The sequence below is a fragment of the Corapipo altera genome, unplaced genomic scaffold (genome assembly GCF_003945725.1).
Source record: "Corapipo altera isolate COAL_440 unplaced genomic scaffold, ASM394572v1 64, whole genome shotgun sequence".
Classification (NCBI taxonomy): Eukaryota; Metazoa; Chordata; class Aves; order Passeriformes; family Pipridae; genus Corapipo; species Corapipo altera.
This window is the reverse complement of record NW_020884893.1, coordinates 3,694,779-3,720,940: the sequence shown is the minus strand read 5'-3', so window position 1 is coordinate 3,720,940 and position 26,162 is coordinate 3,694,779. Positions and strand designations below refer to the sequence as shown.

Below are 26,162 nucleotides of genomic sequence, written 5' to 3'. Positions count from 1 at the left end.
AACCTTTAGAGAGTATGAAGTACTTGTATCTGAGCTGCAGAAAACCTCAGAAACGCTGAAGGTTCATCTGTCACTGTTCCTAACAGAGCTGATGAAAAAATGTTTTACAGTGCTGTTACAGGGGAAATTAAGTGGCCGTGTATCTAACATCGATATATTTTTCTACCAACCCCACTCCCAAGCCCCTGCAAAGCAGCTCCTAGCACTTATTTAACACACATACTGCCACAATGTCTACAGAAACTATGATATGGATCTTACCCCTGCCTGCTTTAGGTATGCTAAAGGATGCACCAAAAAGTGTCTTCTCCAGGACCTGGCTCTTTTAAAAACCTTGCATTATGGCTGGAACTTTTGTTGGAATCATTGCACTTTCTACTGTAAGGTTATGCCAGTTTGTCATCCTGCCAGTCCTGTTTTCTGTCTCAGTCAAGGGGGATAAACACTTAGCCCTCCTTTTTCTTTCCCTATTACCACACCCCTTGCCTGTAACTGGGATAGATTACATCAGAAATTCCTTGCTGAGCCAGCTCTGCTAATAATTTTTGTTCTAAATCACAGAAAAACCTGTGAAATGTAATCATGTCCATACTTTTGTCCACTGCAAATACCTGGAAGATGAAATTAAATCTTACAAAGGGTAATCCATCTCTTCCCCGATCACTCCAAGCCAGAGGGAACAGCCAGAGCGCTGGGTTTGCTGGATTTGTGTGAACTCCTGTTACACGCTGAGACCACGGGCTGGGAATCTGGGATCTGCCACTCCAGATGGGATTAGAAATCACTGTCACGTAGGAAACGTCTGGCTCTCAATGAAATTATCTTTGAGGGGTGGGTTTGTAAAGACACTTTCAGCACAAGTAGGAGAGGAGTGGAAAAGGGGCTGTGTGTAACTGTACAGCTGAGATCAAATTCAATTATAGCTGAGAATTTGCAGCATTTCCAGTGAACCCTTTCCCTCAGTGAGCACCACGTTGGTTACTCAGCCTCTTCAGCTCCAGAGTTTATTGACTCCTGCAGACTGATGACTCCCTGGGACACGTTTTACAAAGCAGAAGGTGGCACAGGACCGTGCAGATGCCACCCTGTGCCCCGCAGACATGTTTTAAAATAACTGTGCCCGGCCCCAGTGACGCAGGATGACTGTGCTGGGTGGCAGCACCACGGGGCCACTCCAGCACATTGTCCCCACGTGCACAGGCAGGTTGTGACAACCACGGGCACAGACCCAGCACATCAACAGGGATTTTCTCTCCCCTCAGCGTGGACCTCCAGCCTCTGCTCTTGAAAAACCACTCACTTCAGTCTTACCATGCATTTTTACCTAATTGGCAGAGAGAGAAGTAATTAAATGTAACAGAAACCAGGGCTTCCAAATGAAGATAGAATTTTTGAAGCCACAATTTCTATTACTTTTTATTACCTTTACCTATGGTTTATATGGCAAAGGTTCACAAAACAGATGCAGATGCTAAGCTGGATGGCTTAGTAAATGAAGTCAACTTCTGCAGAGAAAAGCAGAAGGAAGTTAGAAGACATGAGTGAATTCACTTTAATAGCCAAATGAAGTTTTGAGTCACTGTTGACTCAAGTAAAACTCCAGTTTAATACACCTCTAAAATATAACATCTTCCAGATAAGACAGCAGTAATCCACTAACCAAATACACTCAGAAGAGAAAGGGAAATTCTGAGTAAGAGTACGAATATGAATCATTATTCTGATAATGTTTTTGTTATTATTTTTGCAGATGAATCTGAAAGCTCTTAGGGCACAATTAAGTTACCACAGCCAATAGAGACAACAAGAAAAATCAAGGCAGATACTTTCTGCCTAGACACCGTGGTGATGGGCACATTAGAAATGAGGTAGATTAGATAGATGAACTAGACAGACACATCTAACTGTCCTCCAGTGCACTCATTTGTTTGACAGCCTGGAAAATGCCAACATTCCTGGGATTAAATGAAAATAGAAAATTGCATTTTCACTGTAAAGTATACACAGAACTTTGCTATGTCAGATTCTCTTTGTTAAAACAAACCAGGGCCTGACCACGTCCTCCCAGAGATACCCAAAGCACAATAAGATAAATGACACAGTAACCAAGACACAGCCAGTTGAGAGCCCTTGGGTTGCTACCCTTGTGCCCAGGGTATTAGTGAAGCAATAATGACCTACACACACTTTGATACTTTAATTTTTCTTGAGATAAACAGCACCAAAAATGCTAAACTGCCCATCTTACACTGCTTTATATCATATTTCTTTTATCCATGACTTGGAGCTGCTTTACCTTTACGGGCTGCTCAAACAATTTTTGTTCCGTGGTGCCTTTTCCCCCCACTTTGTTCTTCAAGAAAGTAAAAGTAAACAAATACCTTTCGATATAAAAAATAAAGAACAACAACAACTGGAGTGACTCTCCCCAGAGGTTTCTGGCCCAGGTTGCAGCCGTATCGCTGTGGCTTTTCCTTCAGCTCAGGGAGCACACAGTGACACACGGGCAGCACTTGTGCTCACATTCAGCAGCTCCCTGGTTTTTCCCAGTGCTGGGATGTGTGCTCCAGAGCTGAGCTGGGTTTGGCAGGGAGCACTCTGGATCCTGCTCCTGCCCACTCCAGCTCTGACAGCAGCCCCGGGAGCTGAGCGACGTCCCGGTGCTGCCGGGGAGAACAGAATCCAGCTCCTTGTGACAGTTTTCCCCACACAACATCACAATCAGCCAAACACATTTGTAATCTACTGCAGCTGGTGTTTCTATAATTGATAGAGATATAAAAGCCCTTTTTGCTAAAGTTGTACTTTTGTATTTTTTTTTTCTTGGGGGAGTTGTGAGAAAGCAGCTACAAAAAGCAAGCTTTAAATCTCAGATAATGTAGCTCCCTTTAGAATCCCAAGTTTAAAGCAAGTAGTTACGAGTTTTAGCAATGCAAAAAAAGGGAGCTAAAAACAAACATTTATTTTACTTGACGTAGCAAAACAGTGGATTAAAAAGTTAAATCAATGCACCGTCTGAATGGTTCCTGCTGTAGCTGCAATTTCAAATGAAATAAGAATGTTATAAAAACTCGCCCATATTAGGCACATTTGGAAATGTCTCCTTGTAACTGTTCTTTAAGTGTTCTGTCTATGAGCACTAACAGGTCTCTGCACAGGAAATGCAAAAATACGTTACATTTTAATCAGGGCATATAAAACACTGTCTAGAATGTTACATTGCCCTTGGGAATCTGTAGTAAGTAGGGGAACTTTTACAAAGTCCAGGTCACTCTCCCCATTACATCACTGTTAAAAAAAAAAATTAGGTTAAATTATAGAGATGTCATGTATTAGAACTTTCCCAGTTGTAGGATGATGGCTAAGAGATGATTATTTCCTTGGAGAAACTCATAATCACTCCCTTGTTCCCCTGTACATACTTTGTATATTGAAAATAGTGCATTTTAACTGAAGCAAAATGTTTCCAAACAATTACAATGACTGAAGGCAAATATGAGACTGTTCTCACTACATACTCACTGTAACAACAAATATCAGCACTTTACCCTAACACACAAACAGAAATTGAAAACCTGCCTGGCTGTACCTCATAGGTGATAAAAAATGAAAGAAGGGATTTTAGCAGACATGTTTGGGAATGATTAAGGTAAAACGTCCCTAATCTAAACAAGTGGAAACCCAGATGTTGATGGCATCATAATATTCCTCTGCCTCCTCACAACTCTTTATCCAAATGATTTACCTCTGTTTAATCAAAATCACAAGTTTGTTAAATCCTTAACAAGTTCACAGAAACAGCAAAAGAGTAATGCAGAGGTGACTGTTTTCTAGGTTACCATTCTCAGGATTTTAGTTATTAAATACACAAATGCTGGAGGTGACACAAAATTGTACAATATCCTGAAGGCAACCTGCTCTGCCGAGCCTGCCTCAAGTTTTGTCGCTGACTTTCAGACAGAAAGATTTGATTTATGGGAAAATGTCCCATAGGGCAGCAAGTGAAATAAAATAAATCCCCTGCCCCAAGTAAAACCGAGTCAGAGCCTCGGGGGCCCATGGCAGGTACCCACAGAGCGACAGAGGGACTAGCCCTCTGAGATGGGCATGTTGTGGCAGGAGAACTCAGGTTCTCAGACTAACAGGCCCTTTTTATCTAAACAGATATCTGTGGTTGAAACTCCTGGCATGAGTCTTTGTCTTGTCTCTGAGCTGCTTTTGTACCACAGCTACTCAACTGCCAGTAACGTCCACACGCTGTTCGCCCTGACCCACCTGCGGCTGTGCCCTGGCCCCTCACACCCTCCCCACCTGCTGACCGGCTCCCCCACCTCACACATTAAAACCTCTCAACAGCCCTTCATATACTATATATTGTTATAAATTCTGTGTGGCTTCCACCAACTTCAGTGCACTACCTGAGCTCTTCAATCCTCTTGTTCGACTCTCGCCACCCGAGCTGCAGCCTTGCGCCTCAGTGCCGCCATCTTCTCCCGACTCCCAGCCAGGGATCAAAGTTTGCCTCATTTTGATGGATTTTTGCACCCTTCTTGGGCTGCCTGCTCCATGGCTGGGGACAGGACCGCACCACTGCCATTTAACAGACATGAGGGGCACAGCTCTGGTGAATTTTAAGCTATTTTTTTCACATTTTCCCCACAGAAGAAGGTCTGACCTCATGAGCGCCAGGTCCACCATGACGTGGTGGCTCCTCACGCCGGGTGCTCCCACCCCAACCCGTCAGTGGCCCTGCAGTCCCTGTTGCCCAGCTGAGGCACACTGGTTTCCTGCACAATCCATCCCCTCCGTGAGGAATGGATGTGTGCAGGCTTTGGGAAAAGCCAGCTGAGGAACTCTGGGAGCTGTACGCGTGGAACTACGCTGGCTCCAACCTTGGTCTCAGATCTGGATGCGCTCACTGCACCAGCTAATGCTGAACACTGTGCTCTACATCAACCAGGCAATAGTCAAGATTACATTTTTACCACTGTTTTCTATGGATATTTGATAATGTCATGCTCTCTGCCCCTGTTTGTCCATGTTCAGCTCCCTAAATTTCCTTCTTTCCAAACTCAGGGCCTGGGCTCCAGCTCAATACATCATACAGACCTTTTCCTCATTCCTTGACCGCTCGGACCCATGGCTGCCCCTGCAGCAGGGAAAGCAATTGTCCTACTTATCCCCAGCTCAAATGTTTTTTTAAGGGAATGTAATTGGAAAAGAGAAACTAAGAACAGAGCATGCGTGGTGGAGATGGCACGTTGGAGAATGCTGTGTCACCTTCTAAAAATTCTTTGGCAACAGCAAGTTTTAGGCTTTATAAGTCAGACAAATTTGGGTGGATTTTCTCAGGGAAAGCAGAAGATATCTCTGAAAAATGTTCACGTCACTGCCAGAAAGCTCAGTGGTCCCACAGCTTTGAAATAAACCCTGATGAACGTCTTCTAATTTTTTGCCAAATAACATCCTACCCTAAATTACAGGAAGAACATTTTAGGAAAGAAAACACAGATTTTAATAATGGAAATGGTTGCTTTGAGCAGCTCAGAAGTGGAAACATTAGAACCAGTAGAAATCAAACCTCTCAACAGGAAACCCCAAACAATCTGGACTATAGGAATTGTTGAGCCCACGATACAGATGTTATTGTTGCTGTGCCCAGGGCTATCCAGTGCTCCCACATCCATACAACAAGCACTCAAGGCCCCTGCTGGTTTTCTGTTCCTTTCAAGATCTTCCTTATTTTTTTCGCCCCTTTTGGTTATCACTTAGCTGAACTTTTGCCACAGGTGAAGGTGCTGAGCCCTGAGCAACAGCATTGTCTACTTGGTCTTCCCCATCCACAGCATGTTGCCTCTCCAGTTCAGACATTCCATCCAGCAAGAGGGATCATCAGACAAAATCAACAAAAAAAATCTACAATTCCGAACACAGAAAAGGTTGATGACTTACATTGTCTTATTTGAGCTGTTTTTTCTCATGCTCAAGTGAAACAATAACCAGGCGAGGCTACAAATCCCAGATCTGAATCCCTGATTCAGTCAGAGGGGCCCTTGGCCATAAATTTCAGCACAGACTTAAAAATTGATAGAACTCCTTTTTAATCATCAAGTATTCAGCTGCTCATTACTGATATATGCTTTAATGACATGCCTTTAAATTTTGGTCTAGTTTTAGAATACAGTTTCCTCAAATTCCACGGCGAATCCAGTGTTGTGAAATGGAGCCCTGCAATTTCGTTCAAGTGCTTTTTCAGTTCTGAGGTCTATTTGAAATACAAAATTTAAGGAGTTTGCTATGTCAGGTGACGTTTTGTTAGCTTTTGACAAGAGAAAATATTTAATACCCTCATTTTTTTCCCCCTGCTCTGAATATTAGTTTAATTGTCACAAATAATTAAACGCTTATGAGTAAGAGACATCTTCAGACATTTTGACAATACATATTAAGAGACACTTTAAGGCAAATCTGCACAGATCGGCTTTTATTTGTTATGCTAAACGATGATGCATCCTGATTGCATTTGTTCCTTATTTGTGTGTGCAACAGGAGACGTACTGTGAATGATCTGCAAGGAATAAAATGACAGTATTTGACAGGCTAGGAAATGTCTGGGCAGGGATACAGGATAAGGAACCCTGAAAGGGCATTGTTTATGAAGGGGCAATGGGTAGAGACACTCCCTTCAATCTGAGGAAAAGAAAGGCGCCAACAACTAAATTACAGTTAATAACAGTAAGAAATAAACATAAATTACGTATACAAGGCTCAAGCTCAAGGACTTTGGACCACTAAAAATATATATTATTATATCAATTATCAAAGAGAGACAAATTCCCATCCTGGCAATTTGCATACGAACTTTAATAACCTACTATTCAGAAATAGAGGCAAGCATTAATTTCCACATGAAAAGGAGCCATGGGAGAGCTTCCCAAGTCCCCAGCTCCAGAGAAGGCCCTACCTGGTGATTCAGCACCAAACGCTCTGGCCTCTGCTCGACAGGGTAGCAGGTGGTCTCCCAGGTATGGCAGATTAGCCCTATATTCCCTAAGATTTATTCTGAGTTCCTGTCAATATAATGGCTGAAATGACCATTCCTGAAAGGTAATACCATGTGAAAATAGCATAAACAATCCTTAATGAATCCACAGCCTATTACTTGCATCATATTTCTTCTATAGGCAATACATACATCTCCAGTTTAGAAAACCAGCACTGCCCTTGATCAAAGCCCAACAATTCCAGTTTACACAAGACAGGGAACTGAGGAAGGTCCATGGGAACTGTTTGGTGCTAAAACCTTCTGAAGATTCAGGTTTCTCTTTAGATGCCCATGTAAGGATTTATACCCGTAACATCAGAAGCTGAGCCTCAAACTCAGCGATTTCCAACCACCTCTGGCAGTCTGGGTGGAGGAAAATGTGTATGTCCTGTTTAGCTGCAATTAGAGCAGGTTTTACATATTTCTCAGGGCAATGCATTATATACAGACACATCCCAGGTCTACCAGAGAAACAGAGAACAGTGTATGAGAGGAAAAGTAACCGTAACCAAATTCCCTGGTCCTGAAACTTCCCACTGGCCGAGAACGCATCTGAGGATAATTTAGGGAAAGTAAAAAACTTGATTACTCTGTCTAAAACTATTGCTTAGTAAAGCTCCCTTGGCATGCCAACACAATTAACAGAGCTCTGCTTTTCCAGACTGTGAGTCTTCCCATTTTTGGGAGCTCCTGGACATGAGCAAAGTGCTCACAGGGAGGGTTCAATTCACCTTTCTGTAAAATGGGGAAAAATATTCTGCATCACTGGCTTTATCTTAAGGAGTACATAGCATCAATAAGAAATCCTTGGTAGAAAGGTGCTAAGTGTGAAGAAATGTTGCTCCACTTCCTAACAAAGCACACAAAAATGAGCAGGAACCATGCAGCTCATCAAGAGCACCAGAAAGCTTTTAATTTTTTTAGCATTTAATGCTAATAATCAATATAACTACTTAGCTTCTTTCTCCTCTCATGTGCTAATTTAATGCTCCTTTGACTGTGCTTATATATGTTGAAAAACACACAAAAAAATAATTTTGGTAGACCAATATACCAGCTGGCAAAAGGTTACGTTTCTTCGATACAAAACTGCACATCATAAAAAATCCAGCTCTTTCCTGTGAAATCCGCTCCAACTGCAGGAAGTAAATGAGTTCTTCCTATATGTACAAAGAAAATTGCAGGCCTTAGGAATTGTGGTGGTGATTCCCTGTGCAATTCACATGAAAATTATTTATATTTGGAAAATTCTGAGTCAAATTTTTCTACCAAAAAAAATCCCTCCTTCTGTCCAAGAGCAGGGCGAGTGATAGAAACAGGATTGTTGTCTGCACATACCAAACTGCACCAATGTGCAGATTTTCATTCCCTCTAAGCAGAGTTTCACTAAAAAAAAAATAAAATATTGTAGCTATCAAGGTATTCCAGAGAATTTAATTATTTTCATTAAAAACAAGAACTGTGTGCAGCTCCGTTTTTTTTTCAATAGAAATTCTGCAGCGATTCCACATAAACAGACCCAATATCACTTCAGCGAAGTTGCTTTGGGAATATGTAACAGCCTTTTTTAAGTTATGAAAGCAATATTGAATGAGATTTACTACAATTTAAGATAAGTGGGTCTTAATTTTATATGAACAGAGAGACTTAAAAAGCAGGCAGGAAGAGTTCCAATTATATTGTGCTGGAATATTAGGCCCTGTGCAAAATTGCCCCTTTTCTCTTTTACATGCATAAAAACAAGCACAACAGGCTTTTCAATTAAATGAGTCTTTTGAGAGAGATGCAGGAAGAGCCAGAAAGCTCCTTAAAACTTTATTGCTTTTTATCTTTGTCAGGTAAGGTTGTGTATTAAAAATGACCTGTTCTTTCCTGTACTATCCTTCCTGCAAGTTTTTTCTTCCTGTTTGACCCATCAATTTTAAGTTTCCCAATGAATGGAAGGGTAGATCCGGATTAGTTTTCCCCAAATACTGAGTAGTTTTGCTTTTCTACAGCCCTGTAGAGCTCAGGATGTTTCCCATAGTCTCTTTAGCATAGGGAGTAACTTTAATGAGCCTCAGGATCATTAGACGAAAGCAGTTTACAGAACACAGGGAGGAAAGACACAGAAAGGAATGAGATACAGCTCTAATAGATACAAGCCATGGAGATGAAAGAAAGAAGTCAGCATCTCATTTGCATTAATACAATAAAAATACAGCATAAATGTTGCCAGTTGTAAATTTTTTTTTTTCAATAAAGTTCAGCCTGATTATATCTGGGAAAAGGTGGGCTGTGCATTCCTCATAGAATTTATCCTTTAAAGAACAGTTACTGGCTATTAACTCTCTGGATTTAATTGCCACCGAAAACAATCTCCACGAAACTTCAGTTGAAAGTCACTCCTCAAGAACCGATGGTCTGAGCTCTCCAAACTGCTTTGTTTATGGCAATACAAACGCAGAGCTGCAACTCACTCCACTCCACTCCATCATTATGTTTTGTATTTTGTTTACTGGTGTTATCTGTGTGTACGTGTATAATTATACACACACACACCAGTTCAGCATCAGAATCACTCAAAAGCAATATTGCCAACCTTGTTTACCCAAAAATCACGATGCACAACCTCAAAAATCATGAGAGCAGTTGAAAACGATCAGATATTGAAAACAGTCACTTTGAGAATCACAGCATTTTTCCTCTGGCATAAAACTTCAAGCCTGAATGTTTTCGAGCTCCTTAGTTCTCCATAGCAAGGAGTTTTAAATTAATTTTCCTTTTAAAATGCATATTGGACACCTGCATAATTACCAGACGCCAGGAGTTGGAGATTTAAAGAAAATAAACCCAAACAAAGGAGTTTCAGGGGACACCACTCCTAACAGCACAGTTCTGACATTTGGGCAAATATTGGTGGAATAATTAAAAACTGCTCTGAATAACTGAGCATTCCAGGTACATCCCTCTCCCATACAGGTACTTTTCTCTCCCTCTTGCAGGTATGGATGTGTGCATGCCTGGAAAGGATCCGTTTCCCATACATTTAGGACTGTTTGTTCTATTTAGCTGTGGAATTTTACCAATACTTGGGACCATCAGGCACTGCACGTTACAAACTATGTATTTTTCACAATCAAACCCTGTCATTTCGAAGCTATTGTTGTGCCTTTCTTTTTCCTAGGGCAAAGGGGGGAAACATTTCTTTTAGGGAAACAAAGATTCTCTTCATTTTTCTAAATGAAACACTTAATGCAACACTTAGATCAGAAGACCAGTTTTTCCACTTCTTTTTTTGCCTGAAAAAGCTCACAAGTTAACGGATGAAAAGCCAGCAGCAGTTAAAGAGGGATGTGTAAATCTAATGGGAAACACTGTGATGTTTCTCCTTGAAACCTTAAAAAATACACAGCTCGCTGTCAAGGTACTTCTGAGCTACAGAAGCTGTTATTATAACATGGTAAAAATTACTCTGTGCCAAGATCCAACAGAAGTCACCTTAATGAGAAAGAACTGATTTTTGTCCCTAAAACCACACGGAACTTTTAGACTTCGGATTTGCAAAGCCATTTTCATGCATTTACTCGAGAGTTGCCGCCCCTGTGCGCAACGTTACCACCACACAGCAAAAAAAGGATTCTTTACAAGACCATCTCATCTACTGGTACCCAGAAACAGTGCTCAGTAATTAACACAGAGAGTGGAAACGTGATTGAGAAGTGAAGTTGGCCGAGCAAGCAAAATCTCTCAGTCATACAGACTTCAGAAAAGAATAGCATGTAAGCGTGAGGAACAGAATTTACAAACAGAACTCTCCCTGGATTTAAAGCTTAATGGGAGAATCTGCTCCCTCTTCAGAGGCAAAGTGTTGCTAAAGGAACATATATCTTGAATTTTGTAGCTGAAGAGCCCAGTGTTACGTAGACAGCCCTCACACAGACCAGTCACCCATTGAAGCAAAGTGCTGAGTAAGAACTGCAGAACTGGGCCCACTCTTATGTAAATTATTGCAATTAAATAGGTAATGAAAAATCACTGCTCTTGCATGAATGCAATGTAAGATTTCAGCTGAGAGTGTAATGTGTTTCCAGTTGACTCCTGTATCGGATTCAGAGACAAATGAAAATATCTCTCTGTTTGCATGAGCAGGCTTTAGAGGTAAAACTTCCCAAATGTTTTCATTTTACAGAGGAGAGGGAAAAACAGAGGCTTATTTTAGCAGCAAAGTCTGTAGGATCCCCCTTTTTTAAGGCATAATGTGGTACAAACATCTCAACCCGAGAGGTATTAAATAGAATTTGAATAATTTGACTTTGCCTTTGCTAATAATACGTCATCCAGTGCAAGAACCAGGCCTTATTCTCCCCTCCACGAGCTGACATGGTATTTTTTTTACATTTGAGCTCTTAAGATCTGCACAATAGCTTAACACAATAAGTGTTTAGCCTCTGGTTCCAACTGTAATTGATAGAGCACAGTTCCATTCCCTCTGCTGCTGCTAAGTTGGGAATTGCAGCCACAGCAACTGACAGCTTTTTTTTCTCCCTGAGTCTGGAGTTGCTCTCTGGGAGCGATGTCCTCATCGGGATGGGAAGTAAAATGATGGGAGAAAAGCTCAGCCTGGCCCTGTGCTCCAGAGGAACTCCAGAGACCTCTTCTAGGGGAAATAGTTCCTTGAGGTGGGTGCTACTAATGGGAGCAAAAATCAGGAGGAGAAAGCTCCAAAATCCTGCCGATTTGAAGAAAATGGGCTTTTCAGTCAGAAAGCGCAGGAGAGGGAGAGGGTTTATGCAGAAGAATTTCTGACAATGAGCATGTTTTCAAAAGTGCTGTAAAACTGTGTCATCTACTGAAGGAAACATCTTTTGTTTCACAGTCATGGGGGCTGAACTCTTGGGGAGTCCCACTGGTGATACACTGGGCTTTGATACGTGAGAGTAAAACTGAAATGAGGAAACAGGCACTAAAATGAACATGAGTTCAAATTGTCCCATTCAGGCCTGAGTTCTGACACGGGAGAAAAAACTACAGATCAGCTTCAGGCTTAGGAGCCGATTCCAGAATTGAACGCAGATGGAGCCTAATTTTGGTGCCTCTTTAGTTGCAAAAGTACCTATTTTGGAATATATTTAATTAAGCAGGATTTAAAGGCTCCTCTTGTTTGTGAACACCTTGGCTTTTTTGTCATCTGTCAGCACCGTGATGTGCACAGTAAGTGAAAGGTTCTGAGGCATGAACTATTTAGGTGGGTTTGATGTGCACTTGCTTTTCTGGAGGATGTTTAAACAAAACAAGTGCTGCCATTTCTACAGTTTCATTCAGCACTGCTTGCTTGGAATCTGCTTCTATTGCCCCTGTTAGAAAGGATACAAATAATACACAAACAGCCAAAACACTCTTGGTTATTGATAAATACATATATATATATATAAAAATATATGTATGTGTATCTCTTGCTTCCTTTTGCCACAGAAATACACATATCAAACCTTGCTGGTCATTTACTCTGCTCTCTGCAGAAGCAGAATTTCACTTTCTAAATATGTTTCTTTCTAAATATGTTTTAAATAACCTTTACTACTAAGGTGCAAACTGCAGCTTTAAAGAACTCCCTGTAAACTGTCTTCTGCTCGCTGCTCTATGAGGACTCTTCCAAAACCAAAACCCTGTTATTCTGCAGCTCCAATAAACAGATTAAATGTGTCTGATATCTGTTTCTGCTGTACTTTTCCTGAGCTTTGGTTCTTAGACAGTCTATTGGGGCTGGGAGAGAAAGAAAAGAAGAAATACAAAATTGCAGCCTGAAAGGGCGTTAAGTCCAGATTCCTCTTTACAGGCTTTAAAAAAGCAAACTAGCAATTCATGATCACAAAATAAAATATGCACATTTAAACAAGCTGCAGGGGAAAGGAGAGTTTAATCCAGTGAAATTGTGTTTGAAAGCTATTTCATACCCCTAGGAATAAAATCTGAATAGCAATTCTGCTTTGCTCCCACCCTTTTTCCACCCTTCTGTTAATATATTACCATTTGTTATGGAATCGTTACAAGACTTTTACCCCAGAGGTGGCTGCATTTCGTTGAAGGATGAAATACTTTCTGGGCCTGAGCCTCTTCTTAGTCACAGGAGCAGGCAGTACTCACTGCAACTGCACTGATGCTGATAGTAAAGCTGTTTGCGATTTGCACCTGAGCAAGACAAGAATTAGGCCCAGAGTTTGTAAAGCCCTTTGTGATTCATTTGGGTGAAAGCTGCAACACAAATGGGTTGTTTATTGTAAACACAAGTGTGATACTAAAGCAGGCACTGATGCAAAGAGCTGCAAATATCTGCCTCAAGAACTATCGAAATGGGAATGACGATCTCAAAAAGGAATGATGATTCAGAAAAGATTCGGCCCTGCAAAGATCAAAATGTATTTGACATAGTTTCGGTGTTGACGTGAAATAAAGTGTTTTTAAAAGTGTAATCTGAGACCAAAAATCCCCACCATCAAACATAAATTGTGCCCCATTTATCCAATTACGCTACCTAGTTTCATTACAATGGCCTGTAATATATTTCTTAGGAATACAAGGCTTAAAATTAATAATAGAAAAGGACAAAATTGCCATGTATATTCCTCTAGCTAGATTTTCATCGAGCAGCAGGACTTCACTTCTGATTCACTCGCTGGGTCTCTCTAACCTTTACATTATTCATTAATCAAACTAGAAACCTGCTTTCAAAGTCAGTGCATGGTAGTAATTATTTACAGTTGTGCATAGTATTTAATTTTAAGCAATGACAAAAGCAGGCATGTCCAGAATCATAAGGCTTATCATTTTTCTTCCCTTGGAGGTGAACTAGCTAAAGAAGCTAAAAGTTGCAAACTTCTCTTCAATATCTCTGCTGCCATCAAGACAAAATGCAGTGCAACTGATACCTTTGAACTTGTACAACCAAAAATAAATAAAAGTGAAAATTAAGTAATATATAATGTATTAACTCCTTTAAATAAACGGAATAAGAAGCTTTGCTATCAGCCTTGATGAGCGATTCATTTCTTAGTGCACAGTCTGTCTCCTGTCACTTTGAGGTATTTTTCACCACACAAAACAGAACCTCAGTACTATCCCTGAAAATGAAAGTCAGTTTTAAGAACTATATACAACAGGCACGTCTGCTCTTTGAAACCCCCTCTACCCCCCACAAACACACAAATACAACTTCAAAGCAGGAGAACTACTGCAAATGTATAAACCTACTTCAAATAGTTATGCTGGATGAAACTGGACTGCATTTGCAGTATTTTGCTCACCTGAAACAACATTGAGCTGAGGACAAATATAATCAAAGAAATGTACCACTGAAAAGCTATGCACATTTTCTAATGAGAATGAGAAAGGAGAGATCTAATTGTGGTCAGTCGAGTTTCTCCCTCGTCATTAAGATATTAAAAATACTGTAGTGTTCTGGATAAAAACACATCTTACTGTATCTCAGCAGGGAAATCCCGGGAAACAACAGCTTGGGCTCTGCTCGCAAAAATTGACTTACTCTGTAGCCCATGTTTCTAAAAAAGAACAGGCTGCCCCTTCCACAAAAGGATACTACACACACTCCAAGTGAAAATTCTACTTTGAAAACCAAATAAAATGAAGCCTCATACTCCTGACAGAGAGAAAAAAGGAGCAATTCTAGCACTGTCACTGTGATGATCAGCATCCATGAAAAAATAGCTATTTATCCTGCAAGTTGGAAACGTTAATGCCTTATTCAGATAAAACCTCTTTGTGAATAAAACAATAATATCAACGCACCGGAGAGTTCTTCTGAATACATATATATATATATATATGAATATGAATTTCTAGTGTAACTGTTATTTATGGCTTTAAACATAAATTTGGGATCTTTGCCTGCCAGGAATCACACTGGCAACCTGCATAGGTACATTCATTGGTCACATCCCAAAAGTCTCTGCCTGCAGACCATTGTCCTACACCTACAAGAATAACGGCAAAATATGGAAGTTTGTAAAAGTTCTGCGTGTCCCAGTTTCTCTGAAATGTCATTTACCTTTGCATGACTCCCAAGCACTACTTTTCAAAGTTTATTCAAGTGTGCCACTAAACTTGCCCATACATTTTGTCCCACATATCCTGTGCAACACCCAGAAAATATTCGGAAGTGGGAGAAAAAATGAACAAACCGTTTTGTAAAGTAAAGATGTAAAATATGAGTTTTCTTGAAAGAACTAATCCGGTGAAGGACACAAAGGGAAAAAAGAAGGGAAAAAACCCGCCTACATTAAAAGCCAAACAAGATAATAATTGTGCATGTCTGGCTAAGAGAATCTAGAGGGCAAGCCTTACGTCATTGGCACTTGGGTTACCATGGTGAGTGATTTATTGATATATATCAAGAATGAATAGATCAAAGGCAGCAAGATGACAGGTGATCAATCAAATGTCAAATCAAAGCTGGCAATCAACTGGAAAGCTGATTTTTCAGTGGGTGGGTCTGGCAGAAGAAAAATGAACTTCCATATTGCGCTTCCCAGAAACAAAACCCCACCACACTATTAAAAAAAAATAAAAAGCAATTAAGCAGCCTGAAAGAAAACTCTTTGAAAAGATTTACTATACAGGCCCACTCATCTGTTTCTTTTTCTTGGCCCCCAAAAGAAAAAGAACACCCTACAACGACAAACAAAACACTTCCAAAGTTGCAAACTATTTTCTTCTGTTAAGGAAAAAAAAATTAATAAATTGCAAAACCACTTGGCATGTGCAAATATATAAACTGGGCTACAAAACAAAAGAAGGATTTGATTTGAAAATGTGGATTGTCTTCTAACAGTCAGAACGTTTCATTTTATTTCCTGTTGCAATTTTCACCACTGATGATCAAAGGCTGAACTTCCCCACCGGGTTCATCAGCAGAGAGAGTCCCTGTACTATTTCAGGCACACACAGCACACACGCACACACACACCCGGCCAGAACTGCCACCAGAAACACGGCGAAATAAAAGATTAAACACCCCGACCCACTTCGCGAAACACACGGATCAAAACCAAAAACCACCGAGAGGGGGGAAAATCAAGACAGAGGGAAAAATAAATATACCAAAGCGAGAAGGAAACGGGAGACTGGCTGCTTTCGGTTCGGGAAGGGGAAAGGGCAGGGGGAGAAGGGGAGCCGAGTGGGAGAAAGTTGGGGGGAAAAGTTTGGGCAGGGCAGGCTGGAGCGGGAGCGGCGGGAGCGGGAAGCGACCGGGGGAGCGGCGAGGGTGGAAGGGGACAGCCCATGTCAGAGTAAAGATCTTGGCAATAAGGAATGAAACTGGCTCCATGGAGTTACGGAGGGAAAGGGAGGGGGAGGGGGGATAAATAAATAAAGATCCAGTCCGGAAAAGCAAGGGTGACCCTAAATAATAATAAAGATGGGGGGTAGGATTGGAAGGAGTGGAGAGACAGAGGCTGTGTAAGTGGATGGCTTCTCCTTACCTGCAGCCCGTTTGGGTGCTTGCTGTTTCCTCCTTGGCATCGCTCTACTTTCTCCAATCTCACTTCTGTCCCCAGATCCGAGAGCCCTGAGACGCTCCTGAGCCGTGTTCCTCTGCCTCTCAGCTGCTTCCCCAGCACCCCCCTCAAGCCTCCCCTGCCCCCCTCCTTTCCCCTTCCCTGATAGGAACCTGTTTGGTTTTTATTTTATTTTACAGATCTAGGTTTCTTTCTTTCTTTCTCTCTCTCTCTCTTTTTTTTTTTTTTTTGGTAGGCTTTTTTTTTTTTTTTTAACTGTTGCAACACTTGCTTTGCTTTGATTCAGACATCCAAGCTCAGGAGCAAATGAAAGGCGCCCACAGTGCCAAGAGAATGGTAATAAATAAATAACAAAATAGATATGTATATATTAAAAAAGGCAGCTCTGGAAAGACTGTGGGGCTGGCTGCTTCCTCCCTTCCCTGTCCTGCCCTCCTCCTCCTCCTCCTCCTCGCAGAGCTGTATGGCGGAGCGGTGCCCGGGTGTGCGGTGTGTGTGTGTGTGCGTGTGTGTGTGCGCGGAGCGCTGCAGGTTCCGTGCTGTCAGATGCCAGGCAGTGAGTGATATGGGAGAGGACAGGGAGGTTTTGGATGGGAGGAAATCTGGGATCCGCACACACACGCGCGCACACGCACACCCGCGCTCGGGCACACGCACACACACACACACACACACACCCGCACACACACACACACACACACACATACACACACACACACACACAGGCAGGGCGAGGCGATGCCAGCAAACATCGATCCAACCGAGCAAACTGAACATTAACAAACTCCTCCTCCGCGACCCGATGACAGGATGAAATGTGCTCCGCGCAGCCGGGCGGCAGCGCCGCTCATTAAAGAGACAGGGCGCCGGCACCGCGCCCGCGGGGCGACCCCGCCACCCCCGCCGGGACCACCCCCGCCGGCCGGGACCACCCCCCTCCACGCTGGACCACCCCAACCCCACGCGGGACCATCCCCTCCCCACATGCGAGACCACCCCATACGTACACGGGACCATCCTCTCCCCACGCGGGACCACCCCCCTTCCATGCGGGACCACCCCCACCCCACCGGGATCACCCCCCCACACATACGGGACCACCACACACACACGGGACCACCACCTCCTCCCGCGGGACCACCACCTTCCCACGCGGGAACACTCCCATCCTATGCAGGACCACCCCCCTACAAGCGGGACCACCACCCAAACACACCCAAACACACCCACGGGACCGCCCCCTCCCCACGCGGGTTCAGCCCCCGCGCCCCCGCAGGGTTCTCTTCCCAAGGGAGGGCGCTGCGGGGCCGGGGCGGCAGCGCCCTCCGCCCGCTGCCACCGAGACACGCGGGACGCGGGCGGGTCCGGGAGAAAAAGAGGGATTTATGGCAATTATCCCGCTGTGCGGGCGGATGCGCGGCTCTGCCCCGCGGCTCCGCGGGACCCTGGGGGCTTCCTCAGGTGCTCCCACCTGCAAAGGGCTCGGGACTGGGCACCGGCGGGGCTGGGCACCGGTGGATGCTCCCTCAGGTGCTCCCGGGGCTGGGTACCCGTGGATGCTCCCTCAAGGGTCAGGGAGCGGGTCCCTTCGCCATGCAGGTCTCCCTGCACACCCTGGTGTTCCTGTGGAAGGAGCAGGGGGGGATCGGAGGGGTTGGACACAAACACAAAGTTCGGTGAAGTTCAGGTGAAATCCCAGGCAGCACCTGAGGCCCTTCTGAGCTACCAGAGCGCTGCCCCCCTGTGAGCCCGGAGGGCAAGGCTGGTATGTCACGCTCAAGCTCCCTCTGATCCTCTAATTCCCTCTGGCGCCTGGATGTAGGGGGAGACAGGTATATCCATCAGGTGCTTCTGCATCCTCATGGAAAGCCAAATCTGTGTCCTGTCCAACCAACCAGAGTTTCTCACCCTTTCACAGATCCCCTGAACTGTCAGGCCAAGCAGGGGCAGGTGACACTGGAGCTTTGAATAGTTTTGGTCCCTAAGACACATGGAGACAACTTCCCCTGCCCCCTTTATTCGTATCAGTTTTGTGTTGTTTTTTTTCCCCTTCTGTTAACATCTTGAGGGTTTAAAAGTGATGTGGAGCTGAAAGAATGGATTAATTTCTATATGTTCAATGATAATTAATATAAAACCTCTTAGAAGTGGCTTTTCCAGTACTCCATAGCTTAACCCCAGAGTTTGCTGTGGGACTGAGTTCTTAAATACTTTTGTTTTTTTCTGTTTTGGCGTTTGTTCTCTTTCTAATGAAACTGTTGGGTTTAATAGGAATTATTTGCATCCCTCTCCAATCAATCTGTCAGAGCAGGCTCTGTCACAAAGCACCGGCAAGAGCCGCTGTGTTGTAGCCGGTGTCACTGGCCATGTGCAAACCACAGCCCTGAATCCCTGGCAGGGAGGGAGTGTCCACGGGCAGACCCCTAAGTGACCTCTGTATTTAGCAGCCTAACATGAGATTGTGTTTGTAAAAGTGTCCACCCAACTGATTTCACTTAAATTATTTGATAGCCTTCCCTGCACGAACTCCAGCAATTTTTATAAGCAATGTGAAAGTATTTATTGGTGCAGGTAAATGCTTAGTTTGAAAGATAAAATAGGATAACACTATCATAAAATACTCATTTTTCCACTTCTGCCTGGCATAACTCACCCAGGAGTGAACAGCTCTGTTTGAATCAGTTGGAATTGCACAGCCCTCTCATCACTGTGTGCAGCACATGTAAAACCCTGTTGGTGCACACCGGGGATTTCAGTTTGCCTGCAGTTCAGGCAGGTGGAAACACAGGGCCAAGAGGGGCCCCAGCATCCACAGCAGTGGGGCAATTATCCCTGCACTGGGATGAGAGGAAATGACACACTCTCTGATTTGAAAAGTGCAGCACTGGACCTGGATCAGGTAGTTCAGGGACGGGGTGGCAAACTAGGATTTTCTTTTCACATTTCATGCTGCCTTGATCTGTGATTTTGAACCCTTCAGCTGCCGCTTCCCAAATCAGAAACCTGTAGATACCTCTAGCTGGTTTTCTATTTCCTCTCCTCCCCGGCTGCACAGAAAGATGCTGCACCTCTGATGGATGGTTTATTATAAAGACCTGCGTGTTAAACGCTGCTTTAATACAGTGATGTTTTATTAACAATTCTCCCAAACTGTGGGACACGATATAATGTGTTGGGACACTTGCATCAGACAGGGAGGGAAGGCAAATGACAGAGTCCCCTCTTATTTTAACCTCTCCATCTGGGATCTGCTACTCTGGTGCAAGTTGAAAAGATCCAAGCTCTAGATGTAAGCAGAGCTGCAGTTCAGTGTAGTCTGGGTTCAGCAAGTAGCAGCTATTGTTCTCCAGAGTCATGGCTTAAATCCAAATGCTACACACTGGGTATGGTATTTGTATCAGTGGCGTTTTCAGTCTCAACATGCAAGATGAGAAAGTCGCTGTTTTAAATGGTTACTCCTTTGGGAAGGGGAAATTGAGAAGATGGACTTCTGAGCAGAGCAGGAGTGAGATGGCACCCTATCCTCGGTGATAAATGGGAGCATTAACAAGGCTTGGTCGAGAGGAACCCTACAGATTTATGGCTTCCTGTCTCCACCAGCAGATGCCATTATGGCTGACAGAACAGAATGCCTTTCAAGAGGGAACTGGGGTGGGATTATGGAGAAGGGGGGAAAAAAAGCAAGCAGGATCTGGTGTCCATTTTTATCCACTGGGCAGAATTGGCTGATAGGTTTGAATAGAGCTGAAACTACATGGCCTGTGTGTGCTCCCTGCTCCTGTTATTTATAACTAAGTTGGTGAAGGTCATTTAGCATCTCTTTTAGCACAGGAAGAACCCATAATATTTACTGAAAGCATTTTTGCACTCTTGAAAATTAGAGATAATAAAACGAACGGATAGCACTGGAGGCTTCCTTGGCTTATCCAATGGAATAATCTTGATGGGTGCCTAATGTTTACTTTGGAAATGCAGCAAATGATTCTGAAGCTATATTGAATTTTATCTATTTTTATTACATTGCAGAATAATATTTCTCTTTCCTGACAAAATGTTATGACCAGTAATAGCAATGGCAGTTATGCATGTTCAAAAAAGAGTAATCAAATCTTATGCTCCAGGGCATGAGCTGAATTCCCCACTGGGATCCAGGAGGAATTTTTTCCCCCCAAATATAGCAATATACAATCAAGGAGGTGTGTTCTTAGAGATTTTTCGATTTCTTTGTCAGGTGCAGATTACATGGAACAACAGTGCGATGTGGGATTGTGAAAATCCTCTCTTGCTACAGCCCTGGGGTGATTTAGGTTTTTCAAAATAGTGTGTGTGATTTGTTGTGTGTTGCAGTAAAGTTTACAGACATTTTTGTGCACAATAAAGGGCCAAATATGCTTCGTGTACCTGACTTTGATAACAGTTCTCATCATGAGTAGTCACAACAAGCTCAGCTATGTTACTTGAAGTGTTTTATCTTACTTATTTTTGTTGTCTGTCTTTCTTTCAGTGCTATGCTGATAATTAAACGTGGGGATTTTTTTCTTTACTTCTTTTTTTTTCCCCCTGTAAGTCCTATATACGTAGGTGCACAACTCATCTTGAATGAAATTCGCAGTGTTGATGACCCCTTTCACGCTTTGCCTACCACTTTAGGGAAAGGAAAAGTGGAAATTCTGACAAGTTCTACAAACAAACAAAAAAAAAAGAGTTAGACATTATTTGGATTTGATAAATAAAACTATTTCATTATGTAGTGATGTTACCAGTTAATGACATTGTGAGCTTCAGTGTTTACTCCCTTCTTATTCAGAATTATTGGGAGAAAAAATATTTAAAAAAGGAATTGGGGTTACAGCAATTTTGAAATAATCAACTTGACAGACAGACTGAAGATTCCTTAGAGGAAACAGAGTGTGTGGGAAGTGATCTGCAGTTCTCCCTGCCCAGTGACAGCATTAACTGTGTTTGTTCCATCAGGGCACATTTGACCCACACAATCCCTGCGGCTGATCCCCTCTAGTGGCTTTACTGTAGAGAACTCTGTCCTACTATTGAAAGCTTTTGGGAAACCCATTTCTTTTTATGGTGTTCTCAGACAAAATGGAGAACAGTTCATTTCCTTCCTCTTTGCAGCAGTTTTTAACGTATTTGCAGACGTTTTACGTCTCCTCCCCAAACCACCCCAGTTCCTTCAGTCATTCTTTGTACGTCATGTTCTCTGGACCTGGCACTCAGCTCATTGCTCTGTGGCTGGACAACACATGTCTCAAAGTGCAACTTTGAGTGAAACTGGATGTTGTGTTGTGTTTTAAATCTTCCCAGCACCCAGTGGGATTACTTCACATGTCTAACATATGACAGCCCTGTTTACATGTCCCAGTTTGACATACACCCTTTTTGCAATAGCATGACACTGTTGACTCATGTGCAGCTTCTGATTCACTGTAACCCCAGCTGCTTTCTTGCAGAACTGCCTTGTAATCAGTTGTCCCCATCCTATATTTGAACAGTTGATTATGCATCAGTGACAACTTTGCACTGATTCATCTTGAATTGCATCCTATTTTTTTCAGACTGTTCCTGCAATTTGTCAGGATCATTCTGTATTACAATGCTGGCTGTTGCTGTTCCCCAATTTGGTACCATCTGCAGATATCCTGCAAAATATTTTCTTTTCCACATTCTAAGACTTTAATAGAAGTATTGGATATTGGTGGGCCCAAGATACACTCCAGACATTATTCTAGCCTGAGAATGGGCCATGAAGGTATAATTTTGGAATATGATTTTCCTACCTCTTCCAGCCCCCTGCAATGTCATCTGGAGGATGTGTCACTCAGGTAACCAGAGACAGGACAAGAGGAACCAGCCTCAAACTGCTCCAGGGGAGGATCAGGTTGAATTTCTTCATGGAAAGGGTGGTTAGGCATTGGAAGGGGCTGCCCAGGGAGATGGTGGAGTGACCATCCCTGGAGGTGTCCAAGGAATGCCTGGACGTGGCACTCTGTGCTCTGGGCTGGGGGACAAGTTGGGGATCGGGCACAATTTGGACTTCATGATCCTGGAGGGGTTTTCCAACCTCAGTAATTCTGTGATTCTATATCCTGTATCTGATTCTATATCACTTACATGAGACTATCATGTGAGACAGTGGTGGAAGCTCACAGAAGTCAAGATATTTGACTTCCCTGTCCACAAAGCCTGTCACACTGTCATGGGATGAGATTAAGTAGGGTGGGTGGACATAGTTTATCCCCATGGAGTGAGATGAGGTAGGCTTGACATAATTTATCCAAAATAAACCCATGTTGTTTTGTCTCCAAAAATCTTATTCTGTGTTCTTATGGCTACTTTGATTATTTTTTTCTGGCACTTTCCTCTGAAGAGCAGGTGAGATGACCCAATGGTCCCTTCCCTCCCTTTCATCTGAAAGACACTTGCTGTATTTCCACTGCTTTGAGTCTTCTGGAAACCACTGTTGCTCCACAAGATTTCAGGGATGGTCACTGATAGTTCTGAGCTTCTTGTAGGATGCTTTTAATGGCCTGACCTTATCTCTGTGCTCTCAAAGTGCTCTTGAAACTTTTCCTCCTCCTGCAGCCACAGCTCGCACTCCTCTGCCTTGATTATTTTTGCAATCTGATCACAGCTGATTCCTGGAGCGAAGATGAAAGTAAAAAAGGCTTTCTTAGGGTGATCTGTCAGAGCTTTCTCTCTTTGCTGAGTGACAGATGTAATCTTTCCTGGGTCTTTTCCTGCATAGAGAAGGTACTTACCAAACACTTTCTTCTTATTATGTTCCTTCTGGTTGTATCTCATTTTGTGACTTTCTCTTTGTAATTTTTTCCCTCAATGTTCATGGTCACTGTAAGGAACTAAGATAAGTCTTTTCTGCACGTTTTCACATTTAGAAAAAATACTCATTTTTTTATAGAATATATATTTAGGATTTTTTTTTTTTTGTAAAAATAATCCTTACCATGCCATAGAACAGTCCTTTTACTTACAAAAGGGTAAAACAGCAGCTTTAGGTCTTTTTCCCCTTTTCAACCATTTCTCTGCACACAGATCAGTTACTCCAGTTTGGAGGGGTGGGATGGAAGGTTCAATTTCCCCTCCTGGGATGAAATCCTGATATTGCTGATAATTCATACTTTTGAGTCAGGCAGCACTTCCAGAGAGCCCCTTGCCTTCTAAACACCAGCGAAAGGATTCACTCTTTGGCCGCAAAACAGGCATTTGAGTTTGAACTCCCATCTAACTGCAAAAAAAATACTCTTTTGGGGCCAAGCAACAAGGATTTAAAAGAGTGCAGAGGTTTGCAGAGCTCTGGCTGCAGCCACCTTCTCCAGCCACATCTGTGGTTCCTCTCCCACCCCGATGTCATCGGCCGAAGGCTCCCATACGACCTCGCTCAGGACCCCGCACACACCTCACTGTGCATTTTTGAACCATGACATCCTGTTCCCAGAATCCGTAACTGAGCCTTGCAAACCCACTGCAGACTGAAACAGCCTGCAAGCTTTCAGTTTAGGAACTGAATTGTCTTTCTTTAAATCACAACAAACCTCCGGTTTAAAAAAAACCAGCAGTAAACGCACCACTTTTCCTGAAATAAGCCCAGCAACTCTGTAATATCATTTCCCCCCAAAAAAACCCAGCAAAAGCAGCTGATTAAATTAGTTTGATCTAAAAGTTGTTCAAACTGCAATCCAGAAACCTCTTATTTTCTTCAGTGGATATTAAGTCCCTAATCAGCAGGCACTTGGACTTTATTTTCTTTTCTGAAAAATAGCAACATTGTTAAAATATTTTAAAATAATAACAATTAGCTGGGACTGGGCAGGAAATGGACTTTAGTCTTGAAAGAGTCCTTGGAAAAAGACCTAATTTAAAACTAGAAAAACTGAGAACTGTCATTTTTAGGAGGGAAAAGCAACATGAAGAAGGTAGTGTTCTTCCAACACTTTATTCTTAAAATACCGTGCTCCATTGAAAAAATATGTTTTAATAGATTTTTAAAAATAAGCTTTGAATGTTCAAATTATAAAATGGATGTTTTATTCAATGCCTGTGTGGCTGCTGAATATCTTCCTGCAAAGTAGAAGTTTGGTGATGATGTCAGGGTGGGTTTTTTGTAGGGAATCAAAACTATGGGTGTGCACTGCTCTAACAGGGAAAGAGGGAAGTGGAAGCACAAGGCTGGTTTTTTTTAGAGAGGATTGTTTCTAAGGAATCCTGTGCCCATCTGAATTTCACACTTGGAAAGGTCTCTGCTGCTGGTTGGTCTGGGAGTAGTTCAGAGGTTGTGAGGTTGCATCTTCTGCAGGATTGCACAAAAAGGAGGCAGAAGGAGTTTTTCTTTCAGAAAGTGGAACATCTTCCCTGTGATGAGAACACAAAGAGGATGGGGGAGGCCAGGCCACTCACAGAGATGGGTAAGTGAGTGCTGGGAGCTTTTGGTGCTGTAATTCTCCCTTCCTTTTAAAGATCCAACAGACATTCAAATGCAGGGGGCAGAAAACTGTGGAAAATATATCACAGAGCTGACAGAACCAGATAAAAATCTACAGGAAACTTTGGCTTGGGAGTTGTTTGTCCTGAGCAGAAGGCAAGGCAGAGGTAGAGATATTTGGGACTAAAATTTCCTTTAGAAATGGCAAATTTCCTTTAAAAATATGCAAATACCGCTCTCTGTCTGGATAATTTCATTTTCAAAAACCCAGTGACTGTGGTGTTGAGATGGATCCTATCCATTATGCCATGTTTGTGCAGTGAAAGCCTATTCTTCCTTCTGTTGACATGATTATTTTTATTATTTATAGTTACAAAATAAAATTATGCTGACAACTGAAATAATTGGTATATCTGTAAAATAATATGGGGGCTAAAATGATAGTGGTGCTTTCTAAAGCCTCTGATAATGGCTGGGGAAAAGGTAAGGCACTAAATGCTTTCAGAATCTGTAATTCCCTGAATTGCCACTTGTTCCATGACCCCCCTGAGTGATACTGGAAGTTTTTTAAATGTCAAGTAAAGATAAATGGACAAACACAGTTTACACATACCAAGCACATTTGTTTAATAAACAATGCTGAGAAAGTTTAACTGAAATTCTAAAACCACTAAAAGGGACAAAATGCCTAATTGTGAATCATCAAAGTGTTTTAATTAAAATGTAATTTTCATAAATTGATAGAAGGGCCAAAGAAAAGTAGTATTTTTGGGGTCTGGAGGCTAACAGTGCAGAGAAATAACACTGTACTTGTGCTTATTCAGGAAAAATGCTGTGTGGTGCTCTTTCTTTGATTAAAGGCAAGTTCTAGGAATCTTTTAATGACTATCCCTGCTGAGAAAGTTCTTTCCTTTGTTCCCAATTGATGAGGCATTTCTGAAGCACCTGTGTCAAGGGCAGAACTTCTGTTTGTGCTGCCTTTCACCTGTTTCTGAGGAGATTGAAGGTGTTCTGCAAACTCTGCCTTACTGGGATTGGAGAGCTCAAATTCAGGTGCTGATCTAATCCTTGATTAGTTTATAGGAACTGGTGAGACCAAGACTTGGGATGATGCCTTGTTCCTAAAAAACTGGGCCTTGTTACCTGGTACCTG

At 42.6% G+C, this 26,162-nt stretch overlaps 1 protein-coding gene across 3 annotated transcripts in view; it reads right to left on the bottom strand.

Annotated features, from left to right (window-relative positions):
* TSHZ2 (teashirt zinc finger homeobox 2) overlaps positions 1 to 16,715 on the bottom strand; it is a 221,445-nt gene extending 204,730 nt beyond the window's left edge. For 2 of the 3 annotated variants that reach the window (XR_003528144.1, XM_027645918.1), the window contains exon 1: positions 4,419 to 5,346. Coding sequence is in view for 2 of the 3 variants with exons in the window: in XM_027645918.1 (XP_027501719.1) it covers positions 4,419 to 4,698 (280 nt within the window). In the remaining variant the exon portion in view is untranslated. Of the gene's footprint in view, positions 1 to 4,418; positions 5,347 to 16,521 lie in introns of those variants that run through there. The other variant, XM_027645919.1, reaches the window with a different exon arrangement.
* Positions 16,716 to 26,162: the final 9,447 nt, after the last annotated feature.